This window comes from Cyrtonyx montezumae, unplaced genomic scaffold (assembly GCF_038088225.1).
Source record: "Cyrtonyx montezumae isolate F1298 unplaced genomic scaffold, pur_monq_1.0 scaffold_6, whole genome shotgun sequence".
NCBI lineage: Eukaryota > Metazoa > Chordata > Aves > Galliformes > Odontophoridae > Cyrtonyx > Cyrtonyx montezumae.
The window spans coordinates 6,754,847-6,780,228 of record NW_027072067.1 but is presented as its reverse complement, the minus strand read 5'-3'; the positions used below and the strand labels follow the sequence as shown (position 1 = coordinate 6,780,228).

Here is a 25,382-nt window from a genome sequence, read left to right as displayed (position 1 = left end):
GGTGTAGCAGCAGCTCCTCAGGGCTCCTGGAGCAGCCAAAGCTGTGGGGCTGTGTCCCTGCTGCCTCTTCCATGGTCTCCAAACACACAGCAGCAGAATTAAACAGTAAGCCCTCCCTTCTGCAGAACGAGAGGGTCTTTTAATAAAAAATATATATACATTTTATCGTTGTTCTATCATACTGCTGTGCAAAAATATGGGGGATTTTTTCTTCCTGAAATGCTTACAAAAAACACAGGTTAAGGAAGGTGTAATGAATGTGTAATTATCACCAGTGAGTTTCTATGAGGCGAAGACACACAAACCAGCTCCCATTCCTCTCTGGAGGTACAGACGAACAACATGATGCTCTGCCATGGCCACAACAACACAGCACACTATAGAGAATGGCTGCTGATGGCCAGCCTCAATGTTCCTTATTTTATTTATATCAGACCTCAAAGTATTTCTGTTAAATAACCACTTTGTGATGTATAAAACTTCCAGATTCAGAGGAGCAGTTAACTTCCTGCGTTGTCTTTAAGGCACATTGTTTCGATCTGCTTCAGTTTGGTCCAGAGAAGCAAGTGTACTTCAGCCAGCAGCTACCCAGGTATCTGACACCTGGGTTTGTTGCATCTATCTGTGTGTCCATAGACCTCAACCACATGGACTGAATTCACTGTTTGCAGCGCAGCGCTGTGTCCTGGCACTTTGTCTCTCCCAGGCGTGCTGCTGCTCAGCTTGGGCAGCTGCTCACTGGCTTTGCAGTGCTCCGAATCTGCCATGTCCCGAGTCCACTCCTCCTGGAATCTGTAGGCAAGAAGGGGAAAGTTACTTCACTTTTGTTTGCTCCAATGAGAATACAGAACTTTCCAATCTGTTGTATTTGCAGATCGGGCACTTTGCAACGTGCTTCTGCTGTACTATACAGACTCACTTCTTCCAGCACTAAAAGCAGTAGGTGGCAATGGTGCAAATAACTGAGTTGGTAAAAGCTGGGGCAGTCCTTGGGAAGATCTGTGGGGCTGGGAAAGATATCATCTCTTTGTTTTCCAGAACACGAGTCCTCAGGTTCGACTGAATGCAATGCTACCTAATGAATACTACCAGGAGCAACAAAGTACTTTGAGTGGTGCAGAAGGAAAGCCCTTGCTTGGTTAGTGGGGAAAGCAGCAGTCTGTGTGCTTGGATCCAGGACAGCCCGGCCTATCCTGTGCACATAAGCAGCTCTTCAGGGGGTGCAGCCTTTGTGTGCTGCATGCACTGGCTGCAGGAAGCCAGCAGGAGCGCTCGTGGGAAGGGCTCTTGGGTGAAACGTTGGAATGTGCAGAGACACAGGGAAAGAGCAGAAAATAAAAGCACTGTTGCAAGTAACTGCTCTGGTACAGACATTGCAGATACATCTGTCTTGTAGAGGACATTAAATCTTGTCCTTCACTGGAAAGCTGTATTACAAAACTACTTGTGGCACTAACTACAGACAGGTATTGGAAAAGCATCCAAAACCACCTCTGCTTTCAACGCAGGGGGGCACTGATCAGCACAGCAGAACATACCCCGAAGGGTGCCCAGGTTAACAGGGAAAATGTGACCCCTTTCAGCTCCTTACTGCTAGTTTCCAGCTGTGCTATTCCAAACCATCCTTGTCAGAAGACCTCCCTGCATTCCTAGGGGAAACATGAGAACATCCAGGAATGCCACATGCTGAATATCCCATCTAGATGCACCATGCCTGACATTTGAGAAGGATAACTGCAAACCACTGATACTAAGGAGCAAGGCTTTCTTTGGTTGGTTGGTTCTGCTATCTCTTTCATTGCATTTTTATTTCTCTTACATTAAGTAAACAGGAAACGTGTCCTATAACTCCTGCCATTGTCACAGGGCCCCAAGACTAAACCACAGCCCACTTCCCCTGCCTGGCAGTTCTGTGAAATAGGTGTGTCAGAATACACTGAGAATTCAGTCGCAAAGAGGTGGTGGAGCACAAAGCACTATGATAACTGATAAGGGGAAAGGAATGGAGAAGCTCAGGGAGGGACAATGCAGGGTGCAGTCACCTGTGCATAAGGCACATAAAGGCAGCCAGCCCCTCTGCTGTGCCTGAATCTGCTCCCTCCTCTCCTAGTGCAGCCCTCACACAAAGAATGGCACGGACTGTGCATGCTGCATGAGACATGGCCTGTGCTGTTTGCAGCTGCTTCACCGGATGCTTGGTGCAGTGGAATGAGCACTAAGCATCAATGGTGACGAGCAGCCCTGCACCACTTCCTGCAGCACTGGTGCTCTCCACAAAGAAAGATGTTGTGTAGACTGCGTCCCTGGGCAGCAGGATCCTCTCACCAGCCATGGGCTCAGACAGAAGAAATGGAAGCTCAAAGGGAGAAAAGAGCTCAGCTCTGCCCCTTGGTGCAGCCAGCCTGGTGCCAGTTCACAGCATGCAGAGCTCGGGCACAGCCCAGCCTGGCATGTAGGGCAGAGGCATCTTCAGATGAGGCCCAGGCAGTCTGACTTTTAACATGAAAAGAGATCTAATGAAAATGCAGAACCAGTATAAGCTCCCACAGCCCTTCATGGCATGCCAGGTGCAGCAGCCACTTTTGGGACCTGAACTGCCTTGCAGGAAGTTGCTATTGTAGAAGTTTTGCTCTCTTAATTCTTCCACTGATGCATCTCCTGACTCTGCAGTCCCTGTTGGGGAGCACTAACAGCCACTCAGGCTGCTCTGGTGGCTTCTTCTTCTTCTACTTGTGTTTTCCATCCAGCCCTGCAGCACCTTGTCTCTCAGTATAAGCACTTCTTCAAGCATTGCCCCTCGCTGCAGTAAACCTGCACCACAGCATGCTGCTAGCAAAAGGACATTAGATGCTTCAGCTTTGTAATCTCTTCTACTGATGTATTTAGAGGGGGGAAAGCATTTGGGAAAGTGTCCCTGTAGGGCAGAGAGAAGGGTGGGAACGTGGCTGAGGGGCTTTCCTCCCCTGGCCTACAGCCATGTCCTACGTGGGCCTGGGCACACGCTGATACAGCTCAGAGCAACACAAGCTTCTGATCTGCACGACCTGTGGAACCCCTTATAAAAGGTAGTGGAAAACTTCAAGCTCACTACATCAAAGGGAAAAAGAAAATACACTTGGTTTTACTGTGGAGGCCAAAGCTATGAGCTAATTTCACCAACTCTGCATACAACTTCTTGAGTCGACTCAGAACACCAAGCTGCCTCTCCTAAGAGCACAATGGCTTTTTATTTCTTTTTGTGTGAAATCTTTTCACTTGGACATCTTTGTTGTTGGATTGCCCCTGCTCGCTTTTTGCCAGGCATGCTGGTAATGCATCTTCTAGTCAAAAAGGGCTCCAGCACAAAATATCAGGTGCTAAAAATATTTTATGTGGGAGACTACACTAGCCTCTTTCTCTGCCGAAGAGATTTTTTCTCCTTGATAATATGCTCCAGCTGCAGTGGATATATGAAGGAGAACTTGAAGCCTATCGAGACATGGGCTCTTCTATTTGACTCACTCCTGCAGTCAGACTGCAACTTCACAGAGAATGCTTTATAACTTGGCCTAGAGCTGTGTAAAATAATTCACCTCAAGAACAGTCCAAATGTTGAATGCATGGTTTCTTCCAAACGCTTTCACAACAGAGGGAAAAAATCACCAAGTTTCTTTGCTGATCTTTAGATGTATTTTTGAGCTGTGCTGGTTTCTATCTGGTTGTCCTTCTAGGATGGTGTCCTTCTATTGTGTTAACTCCTCCACTCAGCTTGGTGTCATCACCAAACTAGCTGAGGGTACACTTAATCTCCCTATGTCTTTGACAAAGATGTTGAAGAGCACTCATCCTAACGGGTCAATCTTCAGGTGAACTCAACTCTGCCTTAGCATGAAAACACCAGACTGTCCATCCTCCCTTGGAAAATAACAGCACAGCCCTGAGTTGAGGGAGTGCCTGTCCCTGCAGAGCACGCAGGCTGGTGTGCTGAAAACCCAAAGTAAGCAGAAGCCCCCCTTGGCGTGGCTACTTCTCATTGTAATTTGGAAGCTGATGAGAAATGAAACAAGCTCTCTGTATTTTTCTCACTACTACTTCTATGCTTTTCTCCTGGGATGGGTGCCTCTCTGTATGTTGGTGTGTCTGCTTTTACTGTCCTCCTATGCCAAGAGCAGTTTGCTGCCTGCCCTCACGGTGGCTTTGTGAGCTGGTGCACACATTAGTGACTTGTCACAGAGGCACTGCTGTATGGTGGACAAAAGGTGGCTGCTGGCTCAGGCTACCCAACTTCCCTGGCTCCAGGCAGGGATCCCAGGGCAAACTTGCTCCAGCTCAGCAATACCCTGAACCCTGGGGTACAGCGAGATGCTCCCATGGCAGCAGGTGACCCCAACTTTTCTCAGCACTGGTGCCTTTAACTCCAGCTCTTGCTGACATCCCTCCCTCCCTCTCTCAAGCTCCACCAGCCGCTGGCTCCTCTTCATGAGCATGCAGAGGAGGGGCTGTATGGCTGCTGCTCCTCCAGGCTGTGGCAGCTGACCCAGCCCATGTGGTCCCACACACATATTTGCTTGGGATGGAAGAAGACTGCTCATTCTGGGCAGTGCTTTGCTGAAGCAAATTATCCCAAAGGATTCAGCGAGGTCTCTCAGGGAAGGAAAATTATTTTTTCTATCAACAACAACTAACTCAAACTTACTTCAGTTTACCCAAATTTGCTGCTCAGGAGCAGATCCATTTAAGTGCTAATGTCCTCGTGAGACCCACAGTGACCATCTAATTCAAAGCAGTGTGATGGTACCCGCTGTTCTGAGGATGGTCTTTCACCCTGGATGGATGACTTTACAACTTTGGTTTCATTCTCCCACAGAATCAAGGAGTAAATAGTGCACCCTTTCCAGGTTGCAGGCATTGCACGCTGGCTGCCAGGCTGCCCATGTGCCCCTCTCACCTCCTGCAGCTGAGGATGAGCCTTCTGCCATCGGCCTCCAGCCCTGTGCTATGCAGCAACCCGCTGCCTCTGCTCCAACCTTCTGGGGAAAGCACGTCCTTCCCATGCCTCGTAACTTGCTGGTCCTACTCAGCATTGGTGAACTATTCCAATATTATAAAAGAGCAAATACGGTTCCAGCTCCTGCATATATGAGCTGCTGCTAAAACTTGCTATTTTTAACCTCCTTATGGCTCCTTACCTCCAAATGAAGCAGCAGCATCAACAGAGATTACACTGCCATTAATGATCCCAGGTATTCACAGACATATTTCTCAGCATATTAAAGCAATTTGTTCATGCACCCTAGAAGCCAGAATGGGGCTCATTACAGTTACAGCAGTTGTCATTAAAATTCAGTGTTTCCCGGCTAAACTACATATTCATCACATTTGTTCCACACTTCAAACACAAGGGGATGAGGACCTCGTTTTAGGGCAGACAAGACCAGAACAACACACTGGAGCCTCTGCTGTCCAACAGCCAGGTCCTGCATTATTTATAACTTTCATGTCAGCGTTTTGGATCTCTGTTATGGCACGTCATTACAGCCAAAACGATCTCATCAGCAAACTAAGGCATCACTTTAACAGATGATAGCACTGTGCTCCTCAGTTACTCTATAAAACCTAACCTGCCTGAAAGAACTGGCTTTTCATTTTATTTCTTCCTAAAGCACTTTTGTTCCTTAAAGTGGCAAGTCAAACTGTTTAGTAGATGATGTACAATAACTGGATCTGTTCAGTCTGAAAGGCAGCACAACCTACATCCTTGTCTGGTCAAAGCTCAGCCAAGACATCTCTGGAACACAGCACGCTGAGACCTTGCCGAGCTGTGACATGCACCTTTCAGTCCTGCCAGGGGAGCAGAGCTGACAGGCCACTTGTTGTCTCTGAGACTTGGCACGAGACATGTTAGCACCATTTCCTCGCCTCACCCTATGCGTACATCCATTTAACAGAAATAAATAGGAGAAGGGAACATCTTCCACTAACCCTGATTAAGTAGATCCTATTTGGGTGAGGAAAGAGAATGTGGTATGAACTGATAACAGGTCACACTTGTCCCCAGAGCAATCCCGAGACTGTTTTACTTGGTCTATAATAGCTTTGATACTATTTCTCTGTCCAATTAGAAACAGCATCTGTTCTTTACTGGACAAATAGCTAGACCCTTCCTCCAGCATGTGTGGCCTGATACCCCTACTCTTCCAGCTGACTTTTGCTCATTATCCAGGATCACATCAGCTCCACATCCTGGAAAGAAAGCCCACCATGGCAGACAGTGACCTCGTGCACCAGGAGGAGGGTATGTGCCCCAGTACCCAACACAGCATCTGTACTGTCCTGTGCAGGAAAAACAGTGCTCACAGTCATTATCCTCCTGCCCTCTGCATTTCCCACTGGAGAACTGCACACCCTCCAGTTTTCTAAAGAAATAATCTAACTGTTGACTTCTGGCCCCAGAGAAGCTCCTTATCCGGAAGAACTGTGTATTCCCTGCTCGTTTCAGTTAAGAAAAGATGTAGAGAATTTGGTAAACATAATACAGCAGCTTCTGCCCTGTGGAGTGGTGCAGATAAGCAGCAGAAGGAGCTGAGGCTCCAGCAGAGCTCTAAGTGCTATAGATAGCTCTGTGTTTATTTATCTGTGTTACTTTAAAAGCCGATTACGCTTTTTCAAAACGCTTATACTGTAAAAGATTGAAGTTGTCCAAAGTTAAAAATTGCAACGAGAGACTCCTGAAAACCGTCTAGGTTATAAACTTCATTTAATTAGCTTTATACATCTTTCTGAAAACACCCAAAGCTCAGAACTGATTAAACAGCCGTCAGACTTTCATGCAAGTGCTCCAATGGAATGAAATTTCCGGCTGCACTGTGACACAGAAGCAGGTCTGCAATCTGCATAAAGCTGTTTTCTGCAGGTAACAGCCACAAATCGCAGGTACTGCTGTACAGAAAAGCTCTACAAGGGAGCAGCGAATTAAAAGCAAACGAGGATTGCACTATGTATTACCATACACGATGACAAAAGAACACTCAGAGGTTATCAAAGACACGATGACATGTGTTTGTATGGATGGTACAAGTTTCTTTTGTTGGAGAAAACACATCTGGACACATTCAGAGGTGATTTTGAACCAACAGAAAATCACCTCTGCCCATCACACATGCAACCATGCCACAGGGCACTCCTCGATTCAGGCTGGACATTTCCCTGGGCTGCCACAGGGTCGGAGTTCCCGCTGAGGTGGCATTTATGGGGCAGTGGCACACTGCAGCTGAGGATCCCACTGTGCTGCCCTGCACACAGTGACTGCAATGTTTCTCTGGAGTGTCCTCCAGGCACAGAGGGATGGGAACAGCCTGGGCTGACCCTGGCTGGCTCCTCTCCTAAGGCTCTTAGGCAGGCTCGATACCCTGCAACTGCACTATGTAGCCACTTACCTGCTGTTTTTTAGCATCCACTTAACAAAGCCAATTAAAAACCTTTCTCCACTTAACTTAGCACAACCTCCTCTGCAGACCAGGCTTCACCAAGCACTGCTGAAAGTAACCAAGTGCTCAGCTTTTCTGCTCTGCAACACAACTCTTACAGGGCAGGCAAGGTCAAGGAAACCCATGTGTTACACCGCAGCTCGGTGCTGCCACCACACCCTGGCACATCCTCCTCAGGGCAGCCCGCTGAGCACATCTCTGACAAACATTAAAATTTCTTCAACAACCTCATTCAAAACCACTATGTTTTAACAGCTTTACCTGTAGAAGCCTTTGTTGTCGTATGCCATGTTAGTCATGTCGTCAAATACAGATTTATTCCTGAGTTTCTTGTTGTTGCTGTTATTTCTTCCTTTATAACCAAAGTAAGCAGCATGCATGTTCTCCAATTCCTCCATTCTGAGCTGGTACCACAGCTGCATATCTCTGTGAACAAAGCAAAGAGTAAAATACAGCATTGTAATGAATGCATACCTGAGCTTTTATCTGACCTCAGTCCTCGTTCACTGGAGATCAAATCTAAGTCCATGTCTACTAGGACAGCACTTAAACACATGCTGAACTTCAACAGTGAGCCATATTTCCAGACTTAAATGTTTGCTGTACTTAAGGGGGAGTGTCCTATACAGCACAAATATCGATCTGTAAAGCTCTGGGGTTTTAAATGTTACCTGGCATTCTGCAAAAAACACCACCACGAAACAAAAACAACCAAGCAAACAAAAGAAATAAGAGAGCAATTGTCTGATGAGCACCTGCAGATAGTTCAATAATTATATCCATTTGATTCAGTGGATTTTGAGACTACAGGTAATAGAGAAAGCACTTAAGGGATAATTTGGTGTTAATGCTCTCATGCACTTTTATCAGTGACACCACACCAGGCCAGTTCCAGGTGTGCACAAAGAGACTACAAAGCACTGAGATTTTAGGGAGTATGTTATTTCATAAAAAATATTTTCTGTGAATTTTTGCAGCACTGCAAAAGGGGTTCCTTCAGGATAAAAAAAATCACCAGGCAGGTTTAGGAGAAGAACTGATGACCAGGAGGCAGTTACTATTCAGTTTTGGGCCCCTCACTACAAGAAACACATTGAGGCCCTGGAGCGTGTGTAGAGAAGGGCAATGAAGCTGGGAGGGGTCTGGAGCATAGGTCTTATGGGGAGTGGCTGAGGGAACTGGTGTTGTTCAGTCTGAAGGAGGTTCAGGGGAGATGTTATCACTATACAACTGCCTGACAGGAGGTTGTGGCAGGCCTCTTCTCCCAGGTAACAGCAATAGGATGAGAGAGAATTGCCTCAGTTTGCACCAGGGGAGGTTCAGGTTGGGTACTAGGAAACATTTCCTCTCCAAAAGAATGGTGCTGGAACGGGCTGCCCAGGGAAGTGGTGGAGTCACCATCCCTGGAGGTGCTGAAACATTCCGATGTTGTACAAAGGGACATGATCTAGTGAGCAATATTGATAGCAGGTGGACAGTAGGACTAGATGATCTCAGAGGTCCTTTCCAACCTTAATGATTCTACGATTTTATTAACATTTTTAACAGCAGGATGTGTTTGGTTGCCTTCAGAATTTCCTTCTGGATGTGCCCAATGCACTTCTCGTGCTGCTTTCTCCTTCTCTAGGGTTAAAAAAAATCGTAAGCGTTTTTCCTGTTTTTAAAAGAGGTCTAACATTCACATTGTCACTAATAATCACATTGGCTGCTGGGATGAGATTAAACTGTGAGGTATGGCAATATTGATTTCCATGACTTTTCCATCCTCACAGGATGCAGTTCTGCTTCCATCAAAGAAAATGGATGCTATCCTTGTGCCATGAGGCAAGGCCTGGGAGGAGGCTATATTATGGGAGGGTGTTTGGATGCCTCTGTCTGCCATCTCCCCAGACACAGGGATAAAGCACAGGATGGCACGTCCTGCCAGATCATCAGATACCTTAAAGACAGGCTTGTAGACAGAGGTGACCTTTTTTTAGCAAATCTACTAAGAGGGACAGAAAAAGCAGGCAGAAGAATTTCAAAGCTGAAGGGGAGATGAGGACACTCACATTGCTCTGCAGATACAGACTGCCTTTTCTTCCAGAGGTGGCCTAAATGACACTTATTTAACCAGCCTCTTCCTAAGAGTTCTCACTTTGTATTATCAAACTGCATCTCTTCTTTGAATCAAGAAGTAATTTGTGCATCCAGGGGCTGGTCCTCATCTTCCCACTACATCAACTGATCTAACAGAAGAGAGTCCTATGATTTGCACTTGCTCAAGCCCTTGGACCCTCGGCTGCAGCAAGGCTACTGCCACAGGACAGAGGGCAGCAGCACACTGGGAAAGGGAAGCTCAGTGAACCATTCCATGCCCTGGGGCAGAACTGGGTCAAAATGCCCACTGTAAAATTCTTTTTCTCTTGGAGGAGAAAAATAACAAGACATCAAAGTCCTGCAGATGGCTAATTTTGACAAAACTTCATTTAAAATAAATGAAGTACAAGGACTTTGATATGAATAGTCTTATCGGAAAGAAAAGCAGCAATCCTGAAAATGCCACTCACCCTTTTCATTTCAAAATTTATTTCATGCTGTGAGTGAAAAACTAATACTATGAATGACACCAAAGGCTTTTTTGCCATGCAAAATTCTTTCAAGGGAAAAAAAAAAATCTGTATTTTGGCTACAGTCAGATTTTGAAATTACAGAACTTTCCCCCAAAGAGAAAGCCTGGCTCCTACCCAGCTCTGGATAAAACACAGCTCAGAGCACAGAGACCCTCACTTGGATCCTCTCCACTCTCCCTCACCTCACTTCAAATGTTTATCTGAAGCAAGAGGTGGCTAAAAATCAACAAGAAATGCAGCTTATTGGCTTCAGCTGTGAGCAGCCAGCCCACAGAGCTACACCATTTTGGGAGCAGCAAGCAGGAAAAGTGAGAGGAAAATGAAGCACACAGGTGCACACAGAGACTCTTTGCAGCAGGTAAATTTGAAAGGATGCCCCCATGAACAACAGCTGCCTGGATTTAGCATTCACACAGATCTGGTCACTCAGTCATCCTCCACACTAAGGTTTTGTAATGGACAGGATGAGTAAATTTTACTTCTTCCCTTGTCTGCTTATAATTCTGCCCACTGTCTTGTGCTTCAAGCCAGATGACAAAATCTTAAGTCTTTCCAGCTCTCGTTTGTCGCATCTTTGTGACAGCTCTAAGCACACTTTGCAGATGGTGAAGGCTTTGATGGTTTTGACGTGAGTAGATTGTATTTCGCAGAGGAGTTCAATGAGGGCAAGAGAATAAAAAGAGAGAGGAGAAGCAAAGATACACCCAAAATTAAATAAATGAAAGAGAGAAAGGCTGGGCCAGAGAGTAAGACTTGTACATTCAGTTCCTGCATAATTCTGGGTAGAACTAGATCTGTTCATGTCCACTTAAGTCATTCAATATTAAAAAAAGAATTAGGCATCTAAATACTCTTGATTTCAAGTCTTTCTATGCCTAAGGTCTACTCTACAAATGAAGGACTGTAAGTAGTTAATATCCTCATGGTATTCTAAGCATCAAGCCCTGGAAAGGAGCTGTGCAGCTCCCTGCTGTCGTAGCAATGGAGTCCACATGGTGTACATATTTTAAGCCAGTTCTAAAAGCCTTTTCTTGACATACCTTTCAGTCCTCCTCCTTTCACTTTTCTTCACACACTTGATGAGACAACAGGTTAAAAAAGCCATGGACATCAGCAGAATGATGGCACAGCTCACGATGGAAGCAATCACTGCGACCTTAAATCCAAAAGTCTCATACTTTGATATGGCTGTAGCAAGGCAAACACAGGAGAACATTTCTGAGGCTGACACACTTATCTCTCATATTTTCATTAAATCATGCTGAAACTTACCTGGCTTCACACTTCTGCTAGTAACAGCTCAGTATTAAGCATGTGTTAAGATACTGAAGTATCTTGGCTTCAACTTAAAGATACTCAGATCTTAAACTGGGCTATTTAAAATTTCCCGTTTATAAGCTACTAAGCAATTGCTCACAAGTATTTTAGTACTGCAGTTAAACACAATGCCTTTTAGTACTGCAACTAGAAAGCACAACTCTGTTGGTCTATCAAATGCAGATGAGATACCAGACTCTTCTAATCAATGGTTGACAAGGAGTGGAGCTGCAAATACTGAAAGGTATGTGGGTTTAAAGAAGGCTTTTATATTGGGGATGGCTCTATGTTATGATATCCCAAAAGGTATCATAACAGGAAGAAGTGACTAAACAGTCTTACCCTGTTTGGGGATGGAAGGGATGGTATCTGTAAGGCTCTGTGTTCACAGCGATCTGACATCAGAAATGAATTTATCCAGACAAAAGGAAGAGTGGGAATGTGGCAAGGTAAAGCCAATACAGACCTCTGCCAGCTTGTTTTGAGCTCTAAACATATCTCACTTCAGAACTCGTCTGGCTCTTTCAGCACAGATATCAGCACAAGGAATGGTTCAGCTCAGCTCTACATTAACAGGAGGTTTTCTGTCATTTATTTTCTTCATTGAAGTCTCTTAAACCAGAGATACGAACACCTGAATTTCAGAAGGACTGATAAGAGTCTATCCAACTACCAATGATTTAAAATGATACAAATCTGAGATACAGACTGAGCTCCCCAGTTAAAATACTACAAAACTCAGAAGTTCAATGCTGCAGAGTTTTGTTGAGGTCTACTTCCAGTCAAATTACTAACCATCTTGTAATTAATAGGAAGAAACACAGCATGAAAGGTAGTTAATGATGTTGTCATCCAAATGCTATTTGTTAATATGATAACTTTCCCATGCGGTTGCCCACAGGCAACAGCCTGATACTGTTGAAAAATATTGCTGTTTCTTTTACAGCAAAATGTCTTCAGAAAAGAATCCCATCAGATTAGAGGTCTGCAAATACATTTGCAGATTAGTTGGTCTCATCTCCACAAGTTGTGAAGAACAGAACACCCTGTAGCTACAGAGCCACATTTGTTCCGGGTGCAACACTACCGGAGTGGGTGATGTAAGAATGGGCAGAAATCCGACAGAGTCTTTTCTGTGTCACGATAATTAACAGTGTCAGAACGCATATGGAGCACAATTACAGTCAGTGGGGGCAACTTTGAAGGAAATTGAATTTGTCTTTTTCCTTGCACAGATGTCTAGAGTTAATCCTCAGGTTGTAGGAGATACACAAAGCTAAATAACTACACAGCAGCCCAGAGGGACTGAAAATGGTTCTGGAAGAGCCTTACGCTTGCAGGAGGGCACTTCTGCTGTCCACTGGGTACTGTTCCCCTTCCATACGCAGGTGATGATGCCCGGCCCCTCCAGCTGGTGCTCGGCTGCACACTGGAAGGCGATGACCGTCCCAACTGCGGTGCCATTGCCGTGAATGATCTGCAGGGTGCCCAGCTGGGGAGGGGGCACGCGGCTGCACTGCCCTGCAGAATAAACACAAAAGGCAATGCAACATGAGAGCAGAAAGTGAAGGTTCACTCTGGATGGTTGTCATAATCATATGTTAAATCAGCTCAAGGTAATGGTCAAAGCAAGGAACAGAGGTTTGCGTGGGCAGCGTTGCCTGTGCTGCCAGGAGCCATTCTGTGGCCAGACTGTGTCACCCTAGCCAGAAGCTCCTCTGCTCTCACAGCCCCTGCAACGAGGTTCACTTATGTTGCTACACAGCTACTTTTACACAATGAACATTAAAAACAAACAAATAAAACCAGATAAACTCAAAACAAAATTTAATCTGTGAGTGGCATGGTCTTGTTGGACCCATTCCCATATTGTTGGGCTCTGTGTTTAATTAATTACTCAGGATGGGATTTTCCATGCGGGGAATGTTCATGACACATCCTCTCTCACGCAAACTTTCCAAGACCTAATGGACTGACCACATTCATCAGCACTCCAGTCTATATGGTAGCATCTTATCACGAACACAGACAATCTCCTTATCTTCAGACTACCACACCTCCACGAACCCTGGCTGAGATGAGCTGAGAGCTTTAAGACCTTTGCACAGGAAGAGGACAAGGAGGAAAAGGGACAAAGAGAGACATCACATCATCATCTCAATTTGCAAGTTACAAGCACTGCTTTATTGCTCAAGTGTTACACATTCTTTTCCTTTGGCTTTTCTCTTTCTATTTTCTGCAGTACATTCTGCTGTTCTTTGAGTCTCCAGTTATTCTCCTCTCAGCAACCTACTGTCAGCTACTAGCTTTATACATCAAGTTTTGTTGCTACAATATTCCTTGTTCCATTCATTTGTAACATAAATTTTAATGGTCAGTCATTAAGACAACACATAATATCTAACTATACTTGAAGGACAACAACAATTGTTTTTCTGCTCCTGTACCAGAGCACTGACAGAACCTGGGAATTGCTTTACATATTCCTCTTTTCTGTGTTTAACACTTACTAAACAGCAGCACTGCTTCTGCATCTGAAACCAAACTTCACTCAGCTGATTTCAAGATGTCTTCAGCAGGGATTGCTCTTGCAAGGCCAGAGTGCCAAGCACCAAGATGGCACAGAAAAAAATAAAGGAGGAAAAATATGCCTCCCACATGTACAAGTAGAAAGAAATTGAGAGTTTTAATAGTCTCCTCAAGAACACTTGGACAGAGCTACAACACTGACATCAAATCTTTTTCATTTTTCATACCAAAACACCCTCCAGTCATTAATTAACTCTAAGCTGCTCCGATCAAACCACAGGAGATGGGCTGCCTGCTGACTCATCTTCCATCTATGCTCTTAACAAAACCCAGCTACCTGGAAAACCAAATCCAGAGGAATCTCAGCAAAACACCAAATAAAACCACAGTGACAATTCCTGGTCTAATCTAAGTAAATACACACTGAGGATGGTATTTTAAAAACATGCCTTTCTTAATTCCATGCAGGTTATTTATGTTCATTTTGCCACCACATTCAGTCCATCACAACGGCAGCAGCTTGCTTTCACAAGAGCAAATCTTTCCTAGAGCATCATTTCCCTTATCTCCTGCCCTTCATTCCAACATCTGATACCTGAACACAATGGGTGTGTGAGCTGGACCATCTTCTCCCTCACTTCAGAGTGTTACCAGCTTCTTTCTTCACCTTATACATTCAAGATGCTATGAAAAGCCATCATAAGCTGCAAAATACCGACCATCATTGCATTTTATAGTTTCAAGGCTAATTTTAGGTACTGGATCACACAGAGCTCATGTCAGTGACACTTCTAGCTGCAAGAGATGCAGAAAGTATCTCAGAGGCAAGTTTGATCCAACTTACGCTTGCTTAGCATCCTAAGCAGCCCTCAACAGACTCTTTCAGCAGACTTGCCAGTTTACCTGGAATCCTTGCACAGCCAAAGAACAGATAATTTAGCTCTTGATGTTTTCTTCCAAGGCTTTTTTACATTTAATCCACCATCGGCCACTCTGAGTAGCACGTGGCTGGTGCCAATGCTCTTTACACCTTCCTGCACTGTCCTTGCCCATAATTGCATATGTAGAGTGATTAAAACCTCAGACTGTCAGCGACCTTAAGTCATTATTATTTTAAAATACTTCCTTCGCTCGAGCATTACAGAGATCTGCAACAGCCTCTCCTTTGCCAATGTCCCATTAAGCTGTGGTTATTTCCTTGCTTTGGCCAGGGCTGTAATAGCATTATGTCATCCCCAGATGACAGTCCTGCACGGATGTAACTGAGGTACTTATTCCAAAGACTCCTCTTGACAACATCCAATAAGTGATAAAATTTTGATAGCTTCTATACTTGGGTTTACACAGATCCTTAGCTGGAAGTTAATCAACTGTACTGCACATATCTGCACTTGGCCATACAAGAAATGCTATTTCTTCCTCTTCTTAGAGCTTTTCAACACCACTTCTGGCCAGTATCAAAACATTAAAAACATGATTTTTTTTTTTTTGTAGGAACTGTTATTGAAATTCACAGATGGGATTTTTTCCAGTACAAGTTTGTGAATTTTATCCAAGTTCAGATTTAAAATCTTTGGATCAGATTTGCTCTAATTTTCATTGGCAGTAGCCTTCTAATAATTCATTTGGGAATCTTTCTTGTGAGCTCTAGCATCCCTTTCTATTAATGATCCACAAAGTCCTTGCAGTTACTCATTGCACCCACTCTTATGCCAGGTTACTTCATCCACTTCTTGAAAATTATTGTTTCAGTGAGCTTCCACCCTCGTTATTTGTACAAGGAGATGTTCTGCATAGATCTGTCCTTTAAATACTCTTCAGGCATGCTTGTTTGACTACACCTACTACAAGGAGGAATTTTTGCTTTCAGCTGAGGTCTGTGTTGGAGGCTGCATCGTCTGCTGAAGTAAAACACTAACACTGCACAGACACTCATGCTGGCCCGGTTTATATCTTGATTCATATTTATTTTCTAAATGTCTAGAAAATATCATGCCTTGGGTTGCAGTAACTTCCACTACTCAGAAATGCAATATTAAATAAGAGCTGTAAATATTGCTTGTGTCAATTTTGACACAGCTCCACCTCAAACCCCACAGAGTGACGCCTAGCAGGCAGCATTTGCAGCTGGGAGCATCATGCAAGGCATTACCATGGATCTATCAGCCACGTGTGAGTAGTTCATAGTAAACATCTCCATTCATGATGTGCTGCTCAGCTTTCATTAGTTTCATGGCTTCCCTCCTAGATTTGATACGTGTCTCCCGAGCCTAGTTCCCATGACTGCTACGCTGTTCACCAGTCCCAGGCTTGTGCGCTGCTTACACTTCCAGACACTGGCTACTACTTCTGAGCACAAAAAGAAAACTCACTCATCAGCTATGAAGCAAAGGCTGAGAAGCACTTCCCAATGTTGAGCTCAAGGAGAAGCTCTGAAGACAACCGCTGGTTCATTTGACTCATTGACCAGGACCCACAAAGCACCTTATCCATGCTGCACATCACCCAAGGCACTGCTTCAGCTGCGGTCACTGCAGACCAGCAGCCATCAGTGGGTCACTTCAGGCACAAGGAATCAAAAACCTTAAGCATCCTATGGGCACACCTGCAAGAGATTCTTCAAACCGTACATTTCTTCACACTAAGAGGATATCTGACATTCAAAAAGTACCTGAATCTGATGCTGCAGTCTAACAGCACAGGAGGGCATTGGCTATAGCAAATAAACACGTTATTTCACATGACAAGTAACTGCCCCCAGAGTAAAAACACTGAAGTTGAGCATGCTCTGTAAATTCTTAATTCACGCAAACCACTGAGTACAGAAAAAGGCAAATACATAATTTCCTGGCACTGAAATTTAAAGAGTAATGTAAGAATTAAGACAAAGTAATCCAAAAAGACTCCTTCCATGCACAGACAGAGCTGTCTGTATTGCAAAACTGACTTGTCAGGAAGAGTCACCATATGGTTTCATTGTCAGCATGCAGCAGATTTATGTTTTGCTGATAAGGAAACAGAAATGAAAGAGTAACTGAAGAATGCTTGCCCGTTACACATTTCCTGTGCTCCTTCTCCCTCCACACAGCAAAACACAGCAAATGGAAATCAAATACATTGCATAAGCATATGCCAAAATGATCTAAAATACAGTAGTAGCTATCTGAAAGCATTTTGTTAAGATAGCCACTTGCTGTCTGTGCAGAAATAGAGCCATTTGTGACTTCACCTCATTATTCCCATACACGCATAATTCAAGCTTTTGCTTTGCTTACTGTTGACTACTTAATGCAACTAAAACATGCTGTAATAGCCAGATGCCAGAAATAGACAGAACATTAGGTTCTATAAACCCTGAAGAAAATAAGCAGGCTGATGATATTTCTGCAAGTCTATTTTCTTAGAAAAGCACGCATTAGAAATTACTGTTCCTGAAGTCACAGGTGTAATGTTGAACATCTACAGCGAGCTCACAGAGAAGCTCTTGGAAGAGCTTGCCATGGGTGAAGGAAGGAAGATAGGGAACAAAACCACAGCTCACACACCCCCAACAGGTGTTACAACAGCTAAAGAGCTTGTCAGCGAACTGTAATTACAGATTAATTTAATCATTTTGCAGCCAATGGACTCTAATTGGATTGCATATATAGGAAGAGCCTATTTGCCATTACATGCAAGGCCAAAATTCAGGCTTGCTCCTTTCAATGAATCTTCCTCATTCTTCCCCGCTGCCTGCTCCATAGGTACAACTGATTTCTCAAGGCACGGCTTGCAACACACCCAGTGACAATGGCAGAGCCATGCATCACGGTGGCACAAAGAGAGCTTCTCTTCTGGTGGCATTTGGGACTATGGAGAGCCAGGAGCTGTTCAGACCAGCAGCACACCATCCCACACCACTCCCCTCCTGAAGAGTCGGAGTGGGGACAGGAGAAGGAACTGGTGGGCAGATTCCCTTCTGTCCCTCGCAGCATTTTTCATCTAGCTTTTTTGCCTTGGCACATCAAACAAGCTGCAGCAAGATTTAGGAGTCAGCACTATGCACTCCCCAGCTCTGACACATCCCGTCTGCAGCACTGCGAGCTGCTTTAATCCACACAAAACCCAAGCTACACACCACCGAGATGCTAGATTAGGGTGTGCTGACAGCACGCACGATCTGCTCCCATTTCAAACATAAATAATGTTCGGAATTGGTGTAAAACAGTTCTTATTTGTGTCTTTCATGTTACTCTTAAGCGAGGATTTGTTCCAGTCTCTGTACTGCCATCTCTGTGATTGATTTTTTTCACCAATTTACATCAAAGTCAGGTTATTCTCATCTGTAGATTTTACTGTGGGATCTAGCAACAAGGATGATGCTGAATACGTTTCTTATGGGAAAGATTAAATGAGAAAGAAGAACTCAATGAAAAATGAAGTATTTGATGAAGGCCCCGGTAAAGCAAGAAGCAGATGGGTTTTCTGTACTTAATTTAAGTCTGTTTTCCAACAGAACTGAGAAAGTGGTTTATGGCACTTCTGAAAAGTTAACAGTGTAACTTTCAAGAACTGGAAGGGTCCATAAGGCAAATGTGAAGCATTCATCTCTCTGTCTCTTCACCATTATTTCCACATTAAAAATACCGAAAAAAAAAATAATAATCAACCAAGCATCCACTATGGAGCACACCAAAACTGTGCCTTAACGTGAACTGTTCCCAAACAAAATTATCCAACAGCTGCTTTTATGACTGTTCAGTGAACAGAGCTACTGATGGGCTCCTCTCTGTCATCCTAAAGCAGGTGATAATTAAACTGTGCAACTTGCAGAACACACAGCTTGTGCCCTTGTTTCTAAAATAAAGACCCAAAAGAGGATAAAATTATGAGGAATAATTTGAAATGAGCTTTTCACCTGCACTTACTTAGACCCCAAACGTACAAGATGTACTGCAGCAGACAGAGCTAAATAAACTGAATAAACAGCTACACTACAGAACACTGGGAAATCCACATTTCAGCACCCAGCTCAGTAGTAAGGCCCACTCGAACATGAATCGTGCATTGGTGGGAAAGCAGACAAGCTTTAGGAGCCTCCAATCTTTGGCAAGCCATTCACCATGCTCATACATGAGCCTGCCTTTCCAAAACCTCTCTTTATCTCAGGGCCTTCCCTTCTTGTAGAGATAACCAGGAGCCCATGAGCGCCAGTAGTCCTGCCAGTATTTACAAGCAGCTACATACTCTTTACCAGCAAGTAATTACAGAAGAAAAAAGAATGAGTGAAGACAACAAATGGTGTACCCACTTCAGAAAGGAAAGCACAGCAGCTATAAAACCTATAAAAGGTTTTATGGGCACACAATGTCAGAGCTGAGCACTTTTACATATATATATGTATAAATATTGATTGACCATGTTGCTGATGGACATTTCTGAGGTCTGGAGACATCTCCAGGCACTTTCATGTGGAAATCTGACAACCTCTTGACTAAAAGCAGATGCTTTGGTGGAATTGTCGCTTTTGCTTTTGTTCCTTTTCAAATGCCAAAACCATGTTGTCCAGCCTGTTCTAATACAAATACATCACTAGTGCTGGTCATACCAGCAGCTCCAAGACAAGGCCTCGCTGTCAGAGAATGCTTCATCTTTGTGGCTTTCCACTGACACAATGGTTTAGCACCTCCTTAGAGGTGCTAAACCCTATTAAAACCAATTACTTGGCTTCTTCTCCTCAGATGGAATAAATTTTATTATTATTACTATTACACATCTAACTTCTTCCATTTGATAGTAAGCCTACAAGCAAGCTGATACAAATCCAAATCCTGCCATGCATTTGAGCAGGGCAAAGGCTGCTGCTCTCACTGTGCAGTGCTGCCAGGTCCCCCTGGATCTGCATGGCAGCCCAGGATGCTCCCCGCTCACTACCAAGTGCACACTGGGCCCCGTGCACCTCACAGCAGCTATGAGCTATCTGCCTGAGGCAGCTGGCAGTGCTGCTGATAAGAGTAGATGAAGAAGCTGTATTTGCACAAAGAGCTTGTTTGAAAAGAATATGGAAACCTTCTGCCTATCCCCATGGTTTCCAGCCGCTGCTCCGGGAACCAGTGCTGGATTTGCAGCCCACATTCCTCCCCCCTTGTTCCTTTTCTCGGTTTGCTGTTTGAAGCTGCTAACTGCACACCAAAGAACTGTGACCTGGTACTCACAACTGTCAGCAAGAATTTCTGTGAATAATTGATTTTTTTAGACACTGGTCTGAAAGAGTTAGCAATAGCACGCAATTTACTGTGCTGATAGAAATCATTCATGAACTGAGAAAATAACAGTCAGATTTCAGAACCTCCTGCATGGTTTCATCCCTCCAGGTCTGCCCTATCTCCTTGTTGCCAGATCAGGCTTTCCTGGCCAAGCTGTTCCCAGGGCAGCAGGAACCCATTAGCACAGCTGTTCACGGCCTCCCTGCCCCTAGGAGCCAGTGGAAGACGACATGAAGATGGATGGGGACAGCAGTGTAAGGACAAGGAATCAGTCCATCGTGTTTACAGTGTTGATTAAAGCAGTAAATGATTGCAGGTGGGTTACACGCACAGTGACAAGTGGCTGAGGCAAGCAGACCAAAGGGCAGCCCCACTGGCACAGCACACACTCGTGATGCCATGGTCTGAGCCAGACCCACCACTGGTCGCTCAGGGAAGGCCTGTATGTCCTGTCAGCACAGCAGGCAGGGACAGCCTGTACTTGTATTTACAAAGAGGGAGAAACTTAGTTCTGGTCTGCTTTAAGAGTGCTGGCTGCACAATGCAGACCCTCCTTGCTTGCACAAAACTGCCTTAGAAAAACATTTGAGTTGGAAGGGACCCTTAATGGACACCTGGCCTACTCCCCTGCAATGAACAGGGACACCCACTGCTCCATCAGGTACTCAGAGCCCCAGCCAGCCTGACCTTGGGTATCTCCAGAGACAGGGCACCACCACCTCGTCAGGCTGTGTCAGTGCCTCATCACTCTTAGTGCTAAGAATTTCTTCCTTATGCCCAATCTAAATCTTCCCTATTTTAGTTTGAAACCATTTCCCCTTTTCCTATCACACAGACCCCAGTGAAGAATCTGTTCCCTTCTTTCTTACAGCCCCATTAGATTCTGACAGGCCAGTATCAGGTCTACCTGAAGCCTTCTTCCCTCCAGGCTCTCTCAGTCTGTCCTCAATAGCAGAGGGACTCCAACTCTTGGATCATTTCTGTGGCCCCTGTTAATTGCTTATGGATGCACTAAAGGAAAGACAAGCATTTAACCTGTTCTCTTCACCCTGCACCTGCATATGGTTCTGCCACCAGCAAACTGCTATAAAGCCAGGTACCAACTGATTTATTTTGGCAAACACTTGCTCATCCTGCAACTTCTGCATTTCTCACCATCATCTTAAGGCAAAACAAAAAGCAAGACAGGCAGGCTTCCTGCAAACGCCAAATCCTCTTCCTGTTGCTCTTCAGGCCCACAGCAGCAGTCCAAAGTGCCCTGAACAATAGCACTGCTGCTTATTGGCAACAGCATTTGAAAGACAGCACATCAATAAGATGCCTGAACACAAACCAGTAACTTGTCAAATGACTGAAGGCACAACGCTGCAGTGCCAGCTCTGTTAGCAGAGACCAAGAGGCAGAGTGCATCGTGCTGATTTCCAGTGGGAGCCTGTGGGCCCCCAGCTCAGCCCCAGCAGGAGCAGCCAGGGCAGCAGGCCTGTTCAGCTCCTGGCTGCAGCTAGTCCAGGTTGCCTTTGGGTGGTTTGGGCTTTACAGCGTGAAGCTGACTTCTGATCTTTGAAATATCAACCTTCTGGGCCCAAAGCATTCAGCCTGTTTCATTCCCTAGCTGAAAGTTATAAGTCTAGACATAATTCATCTCTATATCTAGGTAATTTAGGAGTAGCCTGGACAAGGTATTGGAGAATACCACAGGGAACAATCTTGCACTGTGGAGGACTGTGCTAGACGACCTCATAACTCTTCTTCTTTATTTTGTGCCATTCTAGAGTTTTCATGACAAGTACAAAAATCATTCTCTCAAAGCAATAACGACGCCTGGTGCAAACTCACAGCCGCTGAGATTTGCATCTTGCAGTACAGGAGCTTAAAGCATAGTGGCTGGAATTCTGTGACTGCCACTCCTGGTATCTTATTTAATAAAAGGTTTCTCTCTGTTCTCATGGGAAAAAAAGGAAGTGGAGATTACAAGCCCATACACTGCAGGTCACCTCACCTTCTTCCCTGCAGGGTGGAAATTCAGAATGAGTATTTTCTCCCCCAGGATGGAACCTGAGCTAGGGACCAGAGGAAGGAGCTGGGACCCAGCTCACCACCCATGTGCAGCACTGGTGGCTCTGAAGCACAGCTTTGCCGTGCTTTCCTGGAAGAGCAACCAGAAGCTCTTGGTAATGCGACTTCTGCTTCTGTTCTGGCAAAGATAAACTCAGCTCAGAAAAAAGCTGCTTGTAACAAAAGAACTGATACCTTGAGGGACAGCAGAGGCACACCCAGCCCGGTAGGACCCACCAGCACCACAACAACCGTCCAGAGCACGTACACAGGGATATCTCCCCCAGCAAACTGCAGCCTGGGTCGGTCCCAAAGCAGAGACAGTGCCTTTCCCTCAGTGCTGCCTGCGAGGTGATTTCTCCCAGGAACTCAGTGGGACGCAGTGCTCACAGCCTCCTGCAGCACATTGCCCAGCTACACCGCAGGCACCTCCTTCCTGGTGTGGGAAGGCAGAGGGACAAAACTGAGCCACAACTGCCAAGAGTTCAGCAACAAGAGTCCCACCAGGCCACAGTCCTGCACAGAAATATTTCCAGCGTGTTTTATGTTTCTTTCCTACACTGGGTTTCTCCGTGGCTGTACTGATGTGTCTACACAGGTACATCTGTGCTTACAGAAGCATGCACTGAGGGATGAGTGAAGACTCACAACAAAAACCAAAGTGCTGCTCTAGAAAAACAGAGGGTTAGAGTCCCAACTTTAGCAACACAGAGATTATAAGTGCCTACACACCTTCAATTACTCCTTTGTCTCTTTCTTCTCCCACTCGAAGCCCAACACTGTCCCACTGACACAACCAGCGCAGGGCTCTGCCAGCCACGGGGCCGTCCCTGCCTTCCACACAGGCAGGAAGCCTTAGTCAACTTATGTGAGCAGTTCTGAGGCTTCTTCAGACAAAGCCTGCAAGCACCCTGCTGGGCCTGCACCCAGCACCCTGCATGCACCCAACGTGAGAGGGAGGGAGGCACAGGAGCAGTGTGCTGCATGAGGCTGTCAGAGCCCTAAGTGGTCAAGCAACAGGCTGTGATGAACTCCTCCTAACTTCTCTCCCGTTCACAGACTACTTCAGATGGAAATCCTGAAGCGTTTCTGATCATCCCCTGCAGAAGGTGCACACAAGGGCACATGTCTGTGCCATCGTTCCAGGCTGGAAATATTGCTCAATCAAAGCAGCAATGAAAATGATCGCCGATAAGAACACGATAAATGAAATAACACAGAAGTTGTCATCAGCTCTCCCTAGAGGTCACTTCTCCTGTAACTACTGCTGGATAAATAACATGTCACACTTTAAATTAAGCATCCTGAGCAAGAGTTTAATTTGAAACTATATAAGTAGTTATAATTTAGCCATCTAAACCACTCAGCTCTAACAGCAGCACAGCCCACGAGCTGAGGACACATGCAGTAACCAACTGCCATTCAGCCAAGGTGGGGAGTGTGCAGACGTCCAGAGCTGTGGGGCACAGAGGGAGCACCCACAGAAGCACTGCTGATCTCCCTTCTCCCCGAACTGCCAGCATGCCCACTGGCCCCACAGCTGCAGACCTGCATGCAGGCATATCTGTGCCCTGCTCCTTAAAGCACTTTTGATTCCAATTCAGCATCTCACTGGGGGCCTCTGGCCCACACCACTGGTGTAGGCAGGCCTGGGGAGAGAGCAGTGCTGGTTGTTCTGGTTGCACAGCTACCCTCAGGCAGCCCTGCCCTGACACAGCTTTCTCCCTTTCAGCTTCTCCACATGAAGCCCAAATGATCCCATTCTTTACAAAGGGGAAAAAAATCCTCCTTGAAAGGTACTGCAACACACATAATGCTATATTCTCTTCTTCCGGCTTCAAAAGCACAGGCTGCAAAGCGCTCTTGTTTTCTAGGTGAGGGATGCAGCGATGTGGTTTGACCCCACAGTCACGATTGCAAGCACCCAAGGCGTTAACTGAGACGGGGGATTCCAGGCCCACTGCCATTTGTTTGCCACAGATCCCACATCCCTGGGAGCCCTGCCACAGATCGGTGCAGGACACGATTACATGGGATGAGAGGGCTGAGCACAACGTGGGACGTGCCCTGCCCAGAGCCCCTTACTGTGGGCACAACCGATGACACACGAATTTACAGAAAATAGAAATCTCAATAATTAGTAACAACAGCAAAAAAAAAAATCAGAGCAGCAGAGCCTGTGCTCGCATTCGAGTTGTTAATTCTCAAGTACGTTTCCCAGAACCTGCTCCGCGTTTTCAGAACGAACTGCTCGATTAAATTCAAATTAAACGCACAGTTAAGCACATTTGAGCGGATGCGACTCCAAGTGCCGCTACGCTGTCAGCCCGGAGACGTTCCCTTCTTTCTGCCGACTTCCTAAAACCCGGCTCGTCGGCAGCAGAGGTTGAACACAGCGAGGTGGGCAGCGAAGGGACGGCCGCGCAGGACGGCCCCGCGTTCCGGGGCAGCCGCGGAGCACTGCGCGCTGCGATGCGGGGGGGGCTGCGGTGTACCCGCACCTCCTCGGACCCCGCGCCGTGCAGAGGTCACAGCGTTAGGGCCGGACGCTCTCCGAGTTCCCACTAGCATCAAGTTAACCGCCTCCAGACAAAGGGATTGTCAAAGGCTCCGCAGGATCGAGCGGAGTAACGAAACCGGAGGGTTGGAGGGGAGGGGGGGAGGTGAAGAGGAAGCAAAAAAAAAACCCTGTGATTCATTTCCCATTCTACTCCTCGATACAGCACCGTTTAAAGCACCGATATCTCCATTTTCTCCCCAGTCAACGTGCCTCTGTAGGAAGCACCATCAGCGCTCGCTACGTGCAGGACCTTTCCCTCCGAGCACCGCTCGCTTTCACACCGCCGGACCCCCGCAGCCCCGTCCCACCCTCCGGTATTCCCCCGGCGTTCCCCACCCGGGGCACCGCAGCCCCCAACGCGAGCCGCGTCCCCGCACAGCGGCTCATACGACCGCCGCGGTGTTCCTGGGCCGGGGGCTGCAGCGGAGACGCCCGCACCCATACAGCCCAAGTCCCGGCCCGGCGCCCGCCGTTCTCCGCCCTCGTTCCCGGCGGAGAGGAGCACCGCTCCCGTACCTGTGTACCCATGGGGGCCGCCGTCCCGCCCCGGCGCAGCGGTGCGCGGCTCGTCCGGCCCCGGCACAGTGGCAGCCGGCAT

The 25,382-nt window shown here is 46.1% G+C and overlaps 1 protein-coding gene across 1 annotated transcript; it reads right to left on the bottom strand.

Moving 5' to 3' along the window:
- Window positions 1-394: 394 nt before the first annotated feature.
- On the bottom strand, window positions 395-25,382 carry SUSD3 (sushi domain containing 3). The gene is made up of 5 exons (XM_065749689.1): window positions 25,301-25,382; window positions 12,728-12,916; window positions 11,119-11,266; window positions 7,728-7,892; window positions 395-792 (listed from the first exon to the last, which is right to left on the bottom strand). Exons 1-5 carry the CDS (start codon window positions 25,380-25,382, stop codon window positions 585-587), a joined length of 792 nt encoding a protein of 263 aa, XP_065605761.1. The 3' UTR covers window positions 395-584.